At 55.3% G+C, this 18,390-nt stretch overlaps 1 protein-coding gene across 1 annotated transcript in view; it reads left to right on the forward strand.

The window, feature by feature from the left end:
* The window catches only part of PLG (plasminogen), a 38,654-nt gene that overhangs the window by 13,757 nt on the left and 6,507 nt on the right, over positions 1 to 18,390 (forward strand). The window contains exons 8-17 of the mRNA XM_037126052.2: positions 1,015 to 1,177; positions 1,846 to 1,991; positions 3,490 to 3,649; positions 5,339 to 5,520; positions 7,039 to 7,187; positions 7,999 to 8,092; positions 11,963 to 12,083; positions 13,536 to 13,610; positions 14,089 to 14,229; positions 16,031 to 16,137. Coding sequence (XP_036981947.2) covers positions 1,015 to 1,177; positions 1,846 to 1,991; positions 3,490 to 3,649; positions 5,339 to 5,520; positions 7,039 to 7,187; positions 7,999 to 8,092; positions 11,963 to 12,083; positions 13,536 to 13,610; positions 14,089 to 14,229; positions 16,031 to 16,137 — 1,338 coding nt within the window. The remainder of the gene's footprint in view (positions 1 to 1,014; positions 1,178 to 1,845; positions 1,992 to 3,489; positions 3,650 to 5,338; positions 5,521 to 7,038; positions 7,188 to 7,998; positions 8,093 to 11,962; positions 12,084 to 13,535; positions 13,611 to 14,088; positions 14,230 to 16,030; positions 16,138 to 18,390) is intronic.

Here is an 18,390-nt window from a genome sequence, read left to right on the forward strand (position 1 = left end):
CCTGAACGTTGTACCTAAAAAGTGCCCTACACATGCTGTGGAACATGATTGCTCTTTTAGAACAATCTCTTGGTTCCTCTAGGTCCTTGGCAGAGCATCCATTGACCGGGGTTTGATTTTGTTTTGTTTTCCTGGCAAAGACAGCTGGGTGTGGGCTCTTGAAGGGTAGCTGTGCCACCCTTCGAAAGGACAGCGACCCATGCTTTCTGGGCACGGGTTTCGTCACCGACCAGGCTCTCCCTGAGTGCTGCTTTGTGAGCAGGAGGGTCTGGCGTCCAGTTTTTGGAAGGCCCATCTCAGAGTGGGTTCAGGGTGAGAAGGCACATGGTTGACTTAGCAGGGAAGGCCAGAGAGAAAGCTTTTTATCATATTGTCCTTCTGAGAGTTCCGTCCTGAGAATCTGAAGCCAGGGAGGAAGAGTTGAGATGACAGCCACCAAAGATCAGGAAGGACCCAGCAGGCCCTGGGGGCCAGCTCTCCGTTCTTGGGTCTGCTCGTCTTCCTTGGGGCACTGAAGTGCCTCAGGTGCTCTCCTTCTTCCTGAGCAGCCGTTCCTTTGGTTGTCATCTTTCTTTTTTTCTCAGGAACTTGGTGATTTCTGTGCCCTTCCTTGGAGACAGTTTTTCACTGCCTTCTTCTTTTTTTTTTTCCTCTTGTGCCTTCTTTCTTATGGCTTCTCTGCTGGTGTTGTAGATCACCGGGTGTCATTTAGTTCTGTTTACTCAGTGAATAATGTATTCCTCACTGGGGAAGTGGGGTCACTGGCACAGGTGAGGATTGGGGGCGAGGGCGCCATGCCGATCCTTACCATATATGGGGACTGGCTGGGAAAGATGAGATGGAAAGGTGTACTCTGAGGGCCTGGCTCCTGGAGGGGTCCCTCCTGAGTTGATCTCGTGGACACAGATTCTACCAAGAAGCCGGGCTGCTGCTGTCCGAACCCACCCACATCCCGTCTTCCTGTGCCTTCTTCATTTCAAACACACTCACTGCGATTTCTCACCCTGATTCCAGCAACGCCCCCGCCATCCTCAGGCCCCACACGTCAGTGTCTGGAGGGAAAAGGTGAAAACTATCGAGGGACGGTGGCTGTCACCACCTCCGGGCACACTTGTCAGCACTGGAGCCAGCAGACCCCACACAAGCACAACAGGACCCCTGAAAACTTCCCCTGCAAGTAAGTCCGCCTCTGGGCTCATCCCCTTGTGGCCCAGCGAACTGCAAAATCCCATGGACTTGGCTTTCGTTTGAGTTACTACAGGTAGAGTATTCTGGAATGAAAGCTGGTCAAGCCCTACGCCAGGGAAGTGACCTTCCGCCCGCATTTCCCCATAACGCCAGTTCTCTGAGTCCGGCTCTCTTGGCCGGCAGCACGGACAGCTCCAGGAAGTTGTCAGAAATGCACGTTCTGGGGGCGTCCTCCAGATGCACTCAGCCAGTGGGCCCCCAGCTGCGCGGGCTGAGCGCTCACCTAAATGCACAGTCGGGTTTGAGGACCCCGAAGTGCCAGGGCCAGCAGCTTCTAAGGCAGGGACATCGCAGAAAGTACCCTTCACCCTCCAGCACGGAGCTCCAGGCCCACCGCGGAGCAGGGCTATTTTGCTTGACCGGACACAGTCCGGGAATATGTTTTTATCATTTACCCCAGAGAAGCTTCTGTCCCCAAATTCTACGGAATCCTAAAGAATCCTGCTCTGCAAACACGGTCACCTATTGCTCCGTTTACGTCACTCTGGAGAATTAGCTGGCCACGTGTCCAATGGCCCTAAGGGCAAGTGCACCCGCACCTCGTTATTCGTGAACCCCTTTTTTGGAAAGCCAGACTCACGGTCACCTCCTCCTCAGAAACCTGGAGGAGAACTACTGCCGCAACCCCGACGGAGAGACGGCCCCGTGGTGCTACACAACCAACAGCGAGGTGCGGTGGGAATACTGCCGCGTCCCGTCCTGCAACTCCTCGCCGGGGTCCACTGAGCAGCTGGACAGCCCAGGTAGGAGTGGACCCGGGGCTCTCTGCCATCTTCTACCCCAGCCCTGGTCCCACGTACACAAGCCGGGTTTATGTTCGCTTCTCTCTGGTCAGAGAACGTGCTCCGTGGTTTCAGTTACTTTAAATTTGTGGAGGCCTGTTTTACTGTCCAGGATATGGTTGTCATGGTCAGTGTTGCCCGTGCTCTTGATAAGAGCGTGGCTTCTGCTGTGGTCAGGTAGAAGGGTCTGGAAAGGCCAAAGGTCAAGTTGGTTGGTGCTGTCGTTGGGTGTTGTTTGGCCCTTCTGAATCCTCACAAATGTTCCATCTCCTGTTCTGTCAAGCGTTGGGAGAGGGATGGCGGTGTCTCCGACTTCGGCTGTGCCAGTTTCTCCTTGGTTGTCTGTTTGCTTTGCGTATTCTGCAGCTCTCTCTGAGGCAGACGCACTTAGGAGTTCGTGTTTTCCTCACTTAACGGCCCCGTTGGCCGTGTGTCTCTCCTGATCTCTGGAACCACCGCTCCTCGGTTTGAACTCCGCCTGCGCCGCTGTGATGCTTCGCGTCTCTCAGCCTCCGAGTGTCTGGGCCGTTCAGTGTAACTGTTACTGTGGCTGCACTGAAACCCACCATCGAGTTGGCTGTCTCGCCTCGTCCTCTTTGAATTTTGGTCTCTCTGTCGTCTTTTCTGTCTTTGCATTAATCAAGTATTCTTTGATCGTCTTTTATCACCACTCTTAGTGTAACAAGTTTTTAATGTTCCTAGTATTTTTCTGATGTTTACAGTATGCTATCACATCCCACCTTCAAACAATAGTATTTTACTAGATGTATAATGTGAGAACCTTCTAACATTATACTCTTAGTCCCCTCCTCCCCAAATATCGTACTTTTGTTCTCAAAGAGCTTATGTTATAAGCTCTTTATGTTCTATTCTGTTATAAGTAGAAGACATCTGTTATAAGCAGCAGACGTCTGCTTTGGTTGGTGAGGGGACCTGGGTGCAAGAGGATTTCCCGGAGCTTCTCCAGGAGAGTGAGAGTCTTGCCTCAACCCGCCCCTGAGACGCAATGGGCATCTCCTGCCTGGTTTCTCAGCAGCTCAAGGCTTTGGCTTTGCATAAGCAGAGAGTCTGGGACAGGATGCCCAGCTGCCTGCCAGCAGCCCATCGCCGCCTGAGGCCTGAACCAGGGGAAGTGTCTCCTGGTCTGCCTCCTAACTGTGTGGACACAGTGGAGATTCACAAAAAGGAAAAGCTTGCGTTTGGGTGCAATCTCCAATGATAAGTCCTCTGACCTGCTTATTTTTCCGCCTGAGTTTTAAATTAACCATTTACCAAAAACGTGAGGTCACTGAAGTTCTAGGCTGTTATGGGCCCATTGCTTTCTTTGCGTGCCTGTCCCGCCCAGCAGGGGCGGAAGTGTGTTCCTGCACCAACAGAGACCCCTGTGTCGTGTCCTGTAGCGCTTCGCGTGTTCTCCGCTCTGGGTGTCAGTCACGGATTTCTTCTGCTCCGATTTCAGTGCCACCTGAACAAACTCCCGTTGTCCAGGAGTGCTACCACGGCAACGGGGAGAGCTATCGAGGCACGTCATCCACCACGGTCACGGGGAAGAAATGTCAGCCTTGGTCGTCTATGACGCCACACCGGCATCTGAAAACCCCAGAAAGATACCCAGATGCGTGAGTCTCTGATCTCTAACCAGAGGGGTAGCAGCAGGTCGCCCAAATCTGTCAGGAGGGCCAACGTTTAAGCTAGCTCCTTCGAACCCAACTGCACTTGGCTTCGGAAAGTGAGGTGAAATGTCTCAGGTGCCTCGTTTTTGAGCAAGACTCTGAAAGAAGAGAAGCTGGAAGCAGGCTGTCTTTCCTGGGTAGTTCTGGGGAAGCCAAAGGGTCGGGGATCAATGAGGGGTCAAGGTCACATGAGTGAAAAGCTCAGGAAGGCAAATGACCAAAAGATTAGCAACAGTACCATTTCACAACACATGGTGAAGATCAAGGCCGTCTTTCAACTGTGGAGTTTTATCATTCCAACCTCTGATCCCCGCAGGGAAGTGTGTGCTTGTCACTGAGTCTCGGTGCCTCTAACCTGCCCTGTCCGGACACATCCCAGCCTGAGCACTATGGTCTGGGCGGATGTGAGTTGCCAGGACATGATGAGGAAAAGCAGGAAGTCAGGCGAGAGTCAGGAAGTCTAGAGATGCTGATAGGAAGTGGGCAGGTGGGTGGACAGAAGGCCAGCACTGACCAGACCAGACCAGCCTTTTGCTGTAAATGGATCTGCTTTTGAACATATCCAGTTGCTCAGACAGCCTCTGACTGGCTTCTCAAATTATGGGTCCAAGCCTGAGACTGTCGCTTGTCTGTGGTACCTGTAGGCATAGTGTCAGATTCCCATACATATAACACGCTTCAAATGTTCTCAGACGGCCAGAGGCCATGGGTCTGAATTGGAATGGGGACTCCAAGCCTGAGACTTCTGCAAGGCTAGGGCAACCTTCTGGGGAGGCTCTGGTGGATCGAGTAGCCCAGGGTCCCAGGTTCCTCACCCCAATTCTTCTGACTCTTCCATGAGCCCCCAGCTCCCTCCGATCCCTTAGTCTACCCAGAGTTCTCTCTTCATCCCTCTGTCCCACTGTTCTCCAGTGTCGTCCCCGTTCCCAGTCCCTGAGTGGCTGCAGCGAGGGAGGTGAGACAGGTGGGTGGGGCCAGAACAGTGCAGGGTTCCTCCCTGTTCCCCCACGATGCACCCCATAGGGAGGGCATGTGGCCCGGGAGCTGGTTTCCCAAGGAAGCCCCTCACACCCTGAACCCACATGATCTGCCAGATATGACAGTTACAGTTATATTACACTCATGTTTCTTTTTATTACAAATGCATCCCACTTGAACTACATTATGAGTCAACAGACTGGGAAGGCTGACCTGAACGTGCCCTCATCTTGGATGTCACTTCTTCCTTGGGGAAGCACATTTTTGCTCCAGCTTCTACAGTCCTGTGTAGCCTTACATAGAAACGTGGACAGGGATGTAGAAATATTTGCATATACATAGAGAAAAATCTAAAATATACATTTCTAGATCCACGTTGGATCTTGACATTGGAAGGAGCCATTCTGATACTTTCATTATACATTTATATATCATGTCATCTTTATATGAAGGATATATTAATTTTGATTTTTAAAAATTGTTCAGATGTCGAGGACCTGTGCTTGGGACATTATAATACTAATGAGCACCTTTGGCATCTTTAATGGAAATATTTCAAATCACTTGCTAAGACTTGGTCAAATCCACATTCAGAGGGTGTGGGGGGTCCCCTGAAGGTCCCCCAGCCACTCAGGCCCTCTCACGTCGAATTCACAGTGGCCTGACAATGAACTACTGCCGGAATCCAGATGCTGACAAAGGCCCCTGGTGTTTCACCACCGACCCGAAGGTCCGGTGGGAGTTCTGCAACCTGCAAAAATGCTCGGGGACACAGCAGAGCGTCCCCAACACCCCATCTGTAGACCAGGTTCCGAGTGTTGAGAGTCCTTCAGAACCAGGTACGACATTGGTGGCCAGCAATCTGTGTGCTTAGTTGATGGGAGACCTGGGAGGTTGACTGATGGGTGCAGCGGCTTTGTGGGGACTGGCACCTTGAGCAGCTGTGGGAGGAACCTCGGCATGCCACCCTCAGGGTGGGGGTGGGCGACAGAGCTGCTGGTGCAGGTGTAAAGTGGGTGGGTGGCCCCTTTAGGACCTGAACACTGATGGATAAAATGGTGAGCCCAGGTGGGTGGAGAGGCTGATAATGGTGGCGTTAACTGAAATAGGACATCCCAGAACAGCAAGTCCCTGGCTCCTCCGCAGAGGATTAGGAAGGATTAATGTGGCTGTGACTCTCCTGAATTCGGGGTGCTTAGCAAGACAGTCAGGTGATGACTCTCCCATGGTCACTAGGAACCAGGGTACGAGGCTGTCAGGGTTATTGGGCCAGAACATAAGAACGAGGCTGTCATCTCAGGTGGGAGTTTCCTCGGCCCTCGGGCTGTCACTGCACCTGCTGAGCACCTGGTCCTGTGTGTGCCAGGCAGCGGCCAAGTACCTGTCCCTTCGTAGGGCGAAAAAACGTGGTGACAGGGGGGCTCGTGCTCCTCCTGCCCCACATGAAACCCCAGGGGTCGCAGGGCACATCTGACATTTTTGGATCCTTCACGATCCCCCAGATGGTCATGATTCGAAGTCGAGAGCCCTGCCCTGCCTCCGCAAGGGCGGGGCCCTCACCTGCCCCGGCCCAGGCCAAGGCTGCCTCTCCTCCCTCTGTGCCCCACTGGGCATCCCTCCTGGATAAGACTTGAGGAGCCTCATGTGGTTCTCACATGTGCATGTCCTGCTTTTAGTGCACAGGGATGCACATACCCCCGGTCCAGCCAATATCGGGGTGCAGGCTGCCCAGCACAGCCCCCAGCTCGGCAGAGAACCCACCCAGCCCAGCTTCTGCTTTCCAGATTTTCCAAGTGGCCCTGAGAACACTGTGTCCCTGCCCCCATATGCAACACACATCAAGTTCTCTGAGGGTCCTATGGTTTGCGATGAGGGACAAGCTTGGGGAAGGTGTCCCAAGTCATCTCTGGAAACCTTTTTAACCCCAGAGGGTAGGGACTCCACTCACAATTCCAGCTAAAGAAGTTTCTAGAAACCCTTGCCATGTGCACCCTTGGTGAGAAGGAGATGTTCAAGAGCCGCCTAAGCATTCCCAGCAGCCTCTGCTTCCCGCAAACCCCCAGGGCGGGGCAAGCTGTCTCTGTCCACCTCCTACGCTCACGCAGGGCAGATTGTCTTGGCGGCCTGGCCAACATCCTCCGTCTCACCCCCTGCGCAGCCGGGGTAATTTCCAAGGCAATGTGCATTCCAGGCACCTGGTCCCCCAGGCAGCAGTCACAGCCGTCATCTGCGTGCTGGGCCTCCTCCCGGCACGGCCATGGATCCCGTCGTTGGGGAAACCTGAGGCTGCTGCCTTCGCTCCCTGTCCCCAGGGTCAGCGCAGGAGCAGGTGACCCACCCTCTTCTCTCCCCCGCAGACTGCATGCTTGGGAACGGCAAAGGCTATCGGGGCAAGAAGGCGACCACGGTTACGGGCACGCCGTGCCAGGCCTGGGATGCGCAGGAGCCCCACACACACAACATTTTCACCCCACAGAGCAACCCGAGGGCGGGCCTGGAAAAAAACGTAAGCCGCTCCGGTCGGGGCTGCGTTTCGCCTTCTGCTGACCAATCTCGGCCAACAGAAGGGGTTCTGTGCTACAGCCCGTCAGCCTGGACTGCTCTTTGGTGTGGGGTGGAGCGGGGGAAACACGAGAGGTTTCGGGGGGCCGAGCGTACGGGACAGCAGGCGTCAGGACACTTGGCACCAGCGGGCTCACGAGCACGCTCCTAAGCCGGCCCGCAGGCCTCTCCTCCCCCGTGGGTGCGATTTTTTAGGTTCTAGATTCTGGCGATCCATGGTGATGTGTGATGTTTTAGTCCGATTTTCTAGAAAACAACTTGGGCCATTAGGATTCCACACAGTGGGATGTAGCCTAGTGTCTCACACTTTGTGGGTGACTTTGGGGTGCGTAGAAGAGGTCACAGAAGACAGCTTTTCATGGTTTGATCCGGGGAAGGAATGCAGTCCCTGGGGATGCACGTTCCTGGACCCCCAGCAAACAGCCCCATCGGGCTGCTGAGATGAACCAGGCACACGATGAGTCAGTTCCGTCCCATGGTCCTCCATTGCTGGGCGTCTAAGGTCTCCTCTGACATGAGTCCCCCGTGTAGCGTCTCTACATTAAGTCCCCTCATGGCTGGAGCTCCTTTTGAACAAGGAGACGTGGCCAGTGGCATGGAACGAGTCAGAAGGACCCTGAAGTTTACCCCTTCTCCTCCCCCAAAAGGAGCACTTACCTGCCACCCTCTAAGGACAGCTGTGGCGTGCCTGAGCCTAGGGACCTTCCTCTTCTGCCAGGTGTACACTGTCCCGTAAACACCTGCCCTTTTTTCAGTACTGCCGAAACCCTGATGGTGACGACAACGGTCCCTGGTGCTACACAATGAACCCAAGCAAGCTTTTCGACTACTGTGATGTTCCTCGTTGTGGTACGTTGTCTTCTTCTTAGAAAGGAACTGACTTCTCGCATAAATGCAGCCTCACCTCCTGAACATGGATCTCCAGGAGAAAAAAGGCTTTCGAGTTGGCCTCAGCTGGGCTGCCCGCCCCCCCGGCCCTCTTTCTTCATCAGGGGCCTCTGGAATGTGTCCTGCAAGGCCCACGGGTTAGGGAGCCACTCACACCTTCAGTAAAGTAAATGCAGAATTCTCCAGAAGCACAAGCTGAGAGGCCGTCTACGCAGCCTGGCGAGGGGTCCACTCAGCTCCCCGACATCGCGTTAGGATGCAGGGAAAACAAACTTAAAGTCAGCCAGAGGGCACATTCTCCCTTTCAGCAGCCGAGAGGTAAGAGGAAATTCAAACAGCAGGAAACAGTGAAGCAGGTAGGGTATGCTGGAAACCCATGAGCTGTTATCCTAAAAACTCACGAGAGACCCTTCCTCAGCTCTGGCGTCCTCTAAAGGCGACTGTCCACTCGCTGCCCATGCCCGCAGGACTTAGAGAGGGTGGGTCCGGGTGCCCTCCTCCTTTCTCGGAGATTTCTAGGGGGTATGAGTCTGGGGCCCGTGACAGGGTGGGCCTGGGCTCAGAGACCCTCCATGGGCGGTCTGGAGGATGCCGAAAGCCGCTTTGGCTCGACCCCATCTCTGCACAGAATCTGCTCTGGTGACCAAGGTCAGCGTGCCGGTGCTGGAGTCTGCCTGGTGGGGGGACTCAAGCTGAAGGGGAGCAGCCTGGCTGCAACGCCACGGCAGACAGGCACCTGAGACGGTCCAGGCAGGCAGCACGGAGGCAGGGTTAGAGCACGGGACCCCGCTGTGGGGTTTGCTTCTGGGAGGGGCAGGGGGACGAGGTAGGAGAGGAGGGATGGTACTCAGCTGCAGTGCTGTGCTGTCTGGATTTAGGGTGCGTTTATACCTGGCTCTTTCTCAAATGGGTGTTGGCCCTGCTCTGCAGACATTCTCATGGTGGCCCTCCACCTGACGTCCGCAGATAGGGCCGGTGCCTCCCTTCAGCTGGTCACCCTTGACCCTCAGCTCCTTCCTTCTGGTTCACCTCTTATGGGCCCAGGTCCTCCACGTGGGACAGGCTGCCTCCTCCCGGAATGGCCTTCAAGTTGTCTATCAGCCTGGCCTTCCTGCCACGGCCTCCACCGCTGAGTCTGGGAGGGACACACCTCACCTAAGAAGGGGGCTTTCCAGGGGCCAGCAGACCCCCTGCCCACAAGATGGTCCTTGGGTTGGGCTGGGGGTCCAACTGAAATCCTTCCCACCACTTTGGGATTAACCACACATGCCCACATCTCGGGGAGCTGGGGGGCCTCACAGCCTCTGGAAAAATCCTCCTCCCAGTCTTTCTTCTTTCTCCAATTTCTAAGAACCTGATTCTTTTACATCCTTGAGTTGGGCGAGGATACCCGAATTCTAGGAGAGGCCATTTCCTTTGAAATCAGTGTAAAAAGCTCCCCCCCCACCCCCGGCATCCTTGGGTCCTCAGGTGAACCTTACAGTTTAACATCTTGTACATATATTAGAATGTAGGGATTGGAGACAATACGAAGGGTCTGAGCTATTCCCTTTTCCTAGTGCTTAGCCCAGTGCAAGGCTGGTGGTAGGTACCAGACACACACACGTACATGCGTGTGTGTATACATATGTGTATGGCACCTATTTGCTGAATAAAATAGAATCGAATTAAATTGTGAACACCAGTCCCTGCCCTGCGGCAGGTCAGTGCTTGGAAGGGCGGCTCTCCCGCCTTAAGGAATTTCTGTGTGTGGCGTCTGTGGGCTTTGCTAATTTTATCCGGGTTTTTCAGGATGAGAAATGTCTTCGAGGTATGATTTTGTCTATTTAGTTTGTTTGCATTTTTTCTCTTTTTCTTTAAAGATTTCATCGCTCATTCCCTGAGAGATTTGGGATCTCTTAAAATATAAGTGGGAAATTTCCTAACAATCATTTTCCTTAAAGTTTCCAAACTTTACACTATTTCTAATTCAGAAGAAAAACTCATCTTTCAAGTGAAGATGTATTATGGATCAACTTTCTAGGCTAGGGCACACATAAACTTCTTTCAACGACTCCCCTGAAAAGCCTGAGGACAGAGACAGTGTCATTTTAAAGAATTAACGCCACACCGGCTGCAACTGTCACATCGTCACTGAAAGAATCTGAAGTCACAACTGTGCTCCATCAGCCCCGTGCTCCGTTCCTCAGTGTTATCACGGGGCTGTGCAAATTTTCTCTGTCATATTAACTTCAAAATATTGAAGGATGCCAACCTTACACATAATTTTTATTCACTGATATTCATTTATTTTAAATGTTTACTTGTTGAGTGATTTTAGTAACTCCTTTCAATCCCACCCACACATTCAGTGCGATGATAAGTCAGTAAAAGCGGAGAGAAACCTCTGACTTTGCCCGGGACGCGGGACCACAGCGCCGGACCCTTCAGGGTGGCGCCATTCTCCCCTCAGCCCCTCCGAGAGCCCCCCCAGTGGGAGGCACCAGCACACATTAGGACCTGTACCAGACAGCACAATTCCGTGGTGCCACACACTTCCTTTTTTCCAGAAAGACTTGTTATAGAGATGCTCAGAACGGGCCACAACAAGTGGAAAGTTATTTGGAAAACTTGGGTTCCAGGTTCGAGAGCGGGCAGAACCTCTGGTTAAGACGGAAAACGACCCCCCCCCCGTCAGTATTATGATGAACAATGACTGACACTTAACGTGTCTGAAGCTCTTTAGGAGCCCAGATAACAGAGAAGCGTTTTGTGAGCCCTAAACTCTCTGAGGCGTTAGTGGGTGCGACCAAAGGCAGACACTGACCTTGCTCTCCAGGAGCCCTGCAGGCTCGGTGGGGCGGGGAGCAGGCAGGAGGTGAGTGGAGGGGCCGGCAGGCGAGTGCCAGTCATCTTCAGGGCCCTGGGTGCGCCTCAGCGGCCCCCCGGAGGAGCGGCCCTGAGGCCGGCTGGGAGAAGGAGGTATTTCAGTTTAGGGGAGATCACCCTTGCTACGTACAATCACAGACACATACATTTGAACATACATGTCACAGAGATTCCCATTTAAAAACACCCTTATTGCCTTTCAGTGGGGATGACAGCTGTGGCTGGGTGGTGGTGGTGGCAGCGGTAATGACGACATACTGCCATCAATACAGATTGTGACAGTTTGGGTCGGTTGGGTGCTCTCAGAGATGCCCCCATTCTCAAGCCTAACTGCACCAATGTACTCAGTCACTCCCAAGAACAGTTTTTCAAAAGTACTCGTATTTTTGTGAAAGGGGGAAGTTCTGTGTTGCCTACTACTACTTTCGAAACTTGGAAAAGATATTCCAGAGCAGGCTTGTATTCTTTCTTTTTGACTTTTGAAATTGTTTAAGAGTTTTCTTTACTTTTCTCTTTGCTTTCTTTTTTTAACTGAATTTATTGGGGTGACACTGGTTTGCATCAACATCCAGGTTTCGGGGTACAGCTCACTAAAAGGTCGTGGGCGCACTGCATCGCACGCCCGGCGCCCCCAGCAGTCTCTTTCCGCCCCTGTCTCCCACCCCTCCTTTGCCCCTTCCCCCTCCCCTCCCCCTTCCCTTCTGGCTGTCCCCACCCTGTTGTCTGTGTCTGTGGGTGATGCATATATGGTTTTGCCTAATCCCTTCACCTTCTTCCATCCAGGGCCCCCGCCCCTCTGACAGCTGTCCGTCCACTCCATGCATCCACCCCTCCGTTCCCCACCACGCCCATGTTCTCACGACCAGTCAGGGCTCTGGCCAGGAGTCGTTCACTTATGGTGAGCTGATAACAGAATGGTTACCTTTCACTCCTTCAGATGCGACTCTTTCTCCTCTGCCACAGAGTCCGCTTCATTTGACTGTGGAAAGCCCAAGGTGGAGCCGAAGAAATGTCCCGGAAGGGTCGTAGGTGGCTGTGTGTCCAACCGGCATTCCTGGCCCTGGCAAGTCAGTCTTAGAACAAGGTAACCACGTGTCTAGAAACAATGTATTTCATCCTTGTGTGTGAGAATGAAAAACCTTCCCCCGTGCGCACTAAAGCCATGCATCAGGGCCCGGCTCTGCCTCCTCCTCATCGGGAGGAAGGAAACTAGAAAAATAAAAAGTTTAATTTTTCGAGGTTCTCTACTTTGAAAATAGAATGGGAAGCTTTTTCTTGGTCTGGGCAGCTGCCACCAACCGTGCAGCCGCCACGACCCGTGAGTCCCAGGACTGCGGGAGGACTGCGGATGCGGGTGGGCTGTGGGGCCGTCCCCTGTCCCCGGTAAAGAGAAGGACATGCGTTCAGAAACGGGACGCCAGGCGGGGAACACAGACCCGGTTTCCTGAGGTCCGTCACAGATGCAGGTTTGACTGACTACACGTCAGAGGGCGCTCGCCCAGTCTGGAACGCATGCCCCTTCAGGCAGGGCAGTTCACGGTCGCCATGCATTGGGAGCGATCAGTTCTGACCCCACTAAACCCCGGCCATTGGGGTCATCACCTCGGTGGCATCTGCCCTCAGTGAGCTCCGGTTTCCTGGTGTCTCACGGAAAGCAGGCCACGTGGGACAGCGAGCTGCTGGCATGTGCCGCTTCCTTGTCTCCCTCCTGCGCCAGCCCGCCTGCGCTCGGCTGCTGGTCCCCACCCGGGAGCCCTCCGGCCCCACGCCTACGAGATGCCCCTGAAAAACCTGAGTCCGGTCTGTCTTGTCCTATTGCTGAGCTGGCTTTTCCTTCCTTTGCCTTATCATCTAGCACCTCCTTTCTATGCGATCTTCACCTCTCGCCTATTTCGAATTCCTTCTTCCCAAACCGCACTGGTCTATTCCTGACTGATGAGAGTGACTTGCCCACTAGCCATTCCGGACTAGCCACCTGGTCCAGAGTGACTCACGCTCTCTGCATGAGCTGCCACGGGCCTGAACAGTCCCACAGAGTAAGTGACTCGGGAGCCCTCCCCTCCAAAAGGGCATCGTCTCAGGTGCAATCAGCAGACTCCCGCGACCCACCAATATCCAGGGTCCCATCCGGCTGCCGGCAGAGTGACTCACCAGGTTGTGCATAAATCTTTTCAACAGAAAAACTAGAGAGACCTCAACTGGGTGGATGGTTTCTCCCCAGTCCCTTCTGTTCAAGTCCAGGGCTAAGCCGTCTAAGTCGTGGATGCGGGCTTCACACTGGAGTCACGTGGGCTCGCTTTCCTGGACAGGATGTCCCCGAGCCACCCCCAGCCACCTACCTTCAAGAGTGCTGTGGATGGGGCCTTCTGGGACACCCCCAACTGAGGCACAACTCACAGCTGCCACCGTCCTGGGGACGGGCCGCGGCCTGCCCTCTGGGAGCGTGGGCATGGCCAGAGTCCAGCGGGCGCCCCTCGGGCTTTCCGCAGACGGGCCCGGCGGACTAGAACTGACGCCGGGTGTGCTTCCCTCCTAGGTTCGGACAGCACTTCTGCGGGGGCACCCTGATCGCCCCGCAGTGGGTGCTCACTGCCGCCCACTGCCTGGAGAGGTACGTGCAGGCACAGCTGGCATGCGGGCTTGTCTCCTGGACTTCCCACCTCTGTCCTTTCCAGTCCCCTCCTTTCCTTCCTTCTGTGGCAGTGCCGCTGGGACCAGGGAGTGGGTGCGAGAAGCCTGAGGCCGGGGCCACTGAATGGGAGAGGACAGGGCACTGCTGCAGGGAAACAGAGAGGGAAGGGCCAGTCCAGGTGGGTTTGGAGGCAGCAGAGAGTGGCAGGTGGCCACAGGCACAGCACCCCTGGAGTCTCCCCTGACAGGGGGTCTGACCTTGTGCCGACTTCAGTGTCGGTTTCATGGACCAAAGGCACCCCTGGGGACATTCCTTAGGCTCAGGCAAAGGGTGGCCTGTCCTTTTCGCTGGTAGAGGAAACCGATTGTCTGGGTAGGGCCACACATCCATGGCTCGGAAGGGCACCTGAGGAAGGGGCCAGCCCCGATCTTGCCACTTATGTCACTGTCTTTCCCAGGTCCCCCCGGGCTTCGTCTTACAAGGTCGTCCTGGGCGCACACGAAGAGAATATTCTTGGAGATGATGTGCAGGTGATAGAAGTGGCCAGGCTGTTCCCAGAGCCCAGCCGGGCGGACATTGCTTTGCTGAAGCTGAGCAGGTACCTGGCCGCACAGCCGGTGCCCAGGAGGCGTGAGCTTCCTGGGCGTTGTGGGCAGACGTGTGGGAGAGCCACTGCCTAGGACAGGACAGGCACCAGGCCTTCGGGGAAGAACGTCGAGCTCCAGGCGGGAAAAGCCGGGCCCGGCCCTTCCGCCTCATACTCGCTGTGGTCTTGACGAAGAGGTGTCAGGGCTCGGTCCCCTCGTGTGGAAACAGAGCCAGTTGAAATGAGGGACACGGTTACCCTTCAAGCGCCCTCCCTCAAGGTGCACAGTTAGCTAGTGACCGTCACAGTCAGAGAACTGTCCTGTCCAGTTACTCTGGGGGGACACTTCTCCTCCCGATGTGTTACCACGCTGGGGGAACCCAAAAGGGACTATGGATTTCAAAGCCCTTAAGGAAACCAGAACGTCACCTCACACACACACACAGTCCACAAATGCAAACACTTCTCTTTGGTTTCACTTTTCTCACTGAAACGGGGTTTTCCTACTAAGCCTGACAAAATGACACTTTCGCATAGGCCGCTTTAGGGCAGCAGCATTGGCAAAGAGGTCCCGGTGGACACAGCCAAGTAAACAGCTCTTCTGAGGACAGACATGTCTGGGAAAGTCATTGAGGCACTCTGAGCATGAGGGCTAAATCTGGTGGTCCCCGTGACCGTGGGACCCCGCACAAGGGGCCAGTGTCCAAAAGGGGCCAGGCCGGCACATGGCCTGCGGGCAGGCGTCCGAATGCTACACTGTGGGGGCTGGTCCACCGAGGACCAACTTCCTGGGGTGCGTGGGCTCTCCAGGAAGGAAGGCAAGGGCCCTCCTGGCCCAGCCTGAGAGCAGCCGCCTCCCTGCTTTCACACGGTCCTTCCAGGGCCATGGGGGGGGGGCCCAACTGCCTGAACAAGTGACTTGGTAAATTTGGGGTTCTGGAAGTGTCTCTGCTAGACTGAGTCACTTGAGCTTCACAGTACCCACCCCATGCCCCTACACCCTAGGAGCCTAAGGCACAGGCGTTCTAGCAGGGGCACCCACAGAGTGGCGTGTGGGTCACTCCGGGTGAGAGGCCAGGTCTATTCTGGAGACTTCGAGAGGGTGTGTCTGCTTCAAAGCTGGCAGCCGCGAGGAGATTTTTGGTCACATTTGGTCACATCTCCCATCCCCCATCTGTTTTCCTCTCGAACTTGCTAACGTAGAAGCAAGTCTGAAGATGAGCATTCTGGAGTTTCAGAAGCCCTGGGACACCACGACAGGGGAAGGCCCTTGGATCACAGTGCCATCCTGCCATTTATGCCAATGTCTCCAACCCTCTTTCCTTTGGTATCTAGCGTCTTACTGCGTTCTCACCGCCACCTTCACCGGTGAGGAAACTGAGGACCCGCAGGACGGGAGACTCGCCCTTGGTCACGCGAAGTGTGTACCACTATTAATGCTGGTGATAGCATTTCGGCTCGGTCCACCTGCAGACCGAGGCCCCGCTGAGTTGTTGCAAAAGCACGCACTTGGTGCGGCATGGTGACAGGGGACCGGGCACAGAATAGACATGGAAGTGAGTCTTTGTCACCCCTCCTCCCACCTCGGGTTTCCTGTCCACACGGACGCCTTCTTAACACACCATTCGGTTATTCATACAGGCAGATGTCAGGGTGAACAGTTGCTCACCCTGGTGCACAGTGCCGTCGCCCCAAGGAAGTGCCCCCTCGGAGGACTGTGGGGCTTCAGGGGCGGTGGCATCTTGTAGGAGAACCATGGATGCCTGGAGGACCCCCCAGCAGTGCAGTCACATGTTTGCCGTTTCCCTTTCAGCCCTGCCGTCATCACCCGTAACGTGATCCCAGCTTGTCTGCCGTCCCCCAATTACGTGGTCGCGGATCGGACGGTGTGCTACATCACCGGCTGGGGGGAGACGCAAGGTGAGACGAACTCCCCCTGCCTCTGAACCACCTCCTACCAATGAGCAAGGCCCACCCTCCCGACTCTGTCTGGGCACCTGCCTCGTTCTCCACAGTCGGTCATCACAGGCCACGGGCCACGGGCCACGGGCCAGGGGAGGGCGGGTGGTTCTTCGAGTCTCCTTCTTAGCTCATCGGTTCAACGTGGAAGTCGCGCTCCCAGGTGAGTAGGGCTTTGAATCAAGGTTGTAAAGGAAGGCCGTCCGGTTATTGCTCATGTGCAGTCGGCCGTACTGAGTTCCCACACAGGGTGTGAAACAGCAACTAAAATCAGAGTTAACCCTGAATCCGCCGGTACCCCCTAGTTCTGATGTGTGTGGAGACTGCTGGGGACGGGCAGACTGACAGCTCGAAGGAAAGGCCCCAGTTCGCGTAGGTGCTTGATGGGGTGAGAAAGGAAACCTTTGTGCAGGGCCCCACACCGGTCCCGCACCAGCAAGGGGGACCCTGTCTTCTCCCTGCAGCGGGTCCCGATCCCCACGACATCCCTCAGGCTCGGGCCTGGGACACTGAGGATGTCTTAGGTCTCGGCCTCACCTTCTCAGGGGTGCTGGTGAGCCCGGAGTTCCGGGAAGCAGCCCGGCGCTGCCACCAGCTGGGCACAGTGGGCACGCCCCACCTCTGCTCCCCTTTGCATCACAGCCCCCGTCCGAAGGACCAGGGCTCCCAGACTGTGTTGCCACATCGGCCCTTTGCATACGCTCTCCTTCGAAGAGAGGTTTTGTGGCTTTAAAAGAGGTTGAAACCTGCTGGCCTAGGTCATTTCAAACTTGTAGTCCTCTCTGCACTTTCTCCACTGTCTCAAAAAACTTGCCTCCCGGGGCCCCACAGTCCCCTGTGCCTTTCGGAGCCTGTAAACACGGAGGTGTAAAGGGCAATGTGGCCGATGAAGTGTCCTTGTGGATGTGCCAAGCTAGTCAACTCTTCACATTTAAAAAAATTTAGATGCCACTAACGCCTGGGAATTCAGTGTTTGTCCCCATTTTGCAAACGAAGAGTGCTGCTGGGCCGTTGTGGAGGGTTCAGGTGGCAGACAGACCCGAGTCAGGCCCCTGGCTCCCACTGGTACTTCGAGGAGCCACAGACTGCTTTTGAACCTGTTCCTCGGTGGACAATGGGCTCTCATCTGACGCTCTTGCAAGTGGCAGAGCAGCCAACGCAGGCTGGGTTAAGTCCAGAGAGGAACTTCTGAGCCATCTGCAAAGCCCACTGGCTGATTAAAGCAGGGACCTAAAATCCTAAGGGTCAGGATGTGAGTTCCGGTTCCATCAGCTTCCACGTGACGGCAGGAAGTGCTTCAGCCTCTCCAAACCCCAGTCTCCTCACCTTACAAAGCTGGTGTGAGCGTGAAGATAAGGCATGTGAAGTGCCCGGTGCTTGGGAAATGGCACGTCAGCAGCTGCTGTGCTTACACAACCACCGTCATCGCTACCATCACCACCACCTCGACCAGCATCGCCACCACCACCATCACCACCTCGACCAGCATCAACATCAGCATCGCCACCATCACCGTCTCAGTCACCAATAACCATCGCAGAGCCTGCGTGCAGCGGAGCCTGAGGGAACCCAGGCCGGCCTGCCCACCCCACCGAGCCCAGTGGCTGTTCCTCTGTCCCACCCACCACCCACACCCTTCTAACCCCCATTCACCAGGCTGCCCCGTCTCTCCTGGCCAAGCTCGCACGTCCACTGAGAAAACAGTCCTCGGCAGTCCTTGGGCCAGGGGGCATCACAGAGCCTGAGTCGGGGTGTCTAGAATTTTCCTGCCTGTCAGCAATGACCTCGAACCAGTCCTGTTCTCTCCACTACTGCTGTGGGGCCAGCCTTCTCCTGTTCTCCCCTTCCATCTCCAAGCTGTCCCGGCTTCTTTCGTGTCCCAGAGCAAGGCGTGTGGACCCGTCCTGGCAGCAGGTTATCAGCAATCACAGGCGCTTCGGGAGGTCCTGCTCCCCTCCCTGCACAGCCCCCTCAGGGCTTCTGGTCCCAAAGTCTCTTCCAGCCCCCAGAGGTGTCATTTCCACTGTGGCCACAGGATGGCAGCACGTCCACACAGAGCACATCAGCTTCCAGCACCAGCCGAGGGAGGGTCTGTCAGCGTCTGCAGGTCTGTCCTGCTCAGAAAGCGGAAGCCCTGGGGGAACTGATGACTGGAACTGACTGAGAAGGCCCTTCCTGCCACACACCTACTCCGTGGGAGGGGTGCACCTCCCA

This window comes from Artibeus jamaicensis, unplaced genomic scaffold (assembly GCF_021234435.1).
Source record: "Artibeus jamaicensis isolate MK-2021 breed Jamaican fruit bat unplaced genomic scaffold, CSHL_Jam_final contig_497, whole genome shotgun sequence".
In the NCBI taxonomy this organism is placed as follows: Eukaryota; Metazoa; Chordata; class Mammalia; order Chiroptera; family Phyllostomidae; genus Artibeus; species Artibeus jamaicensis.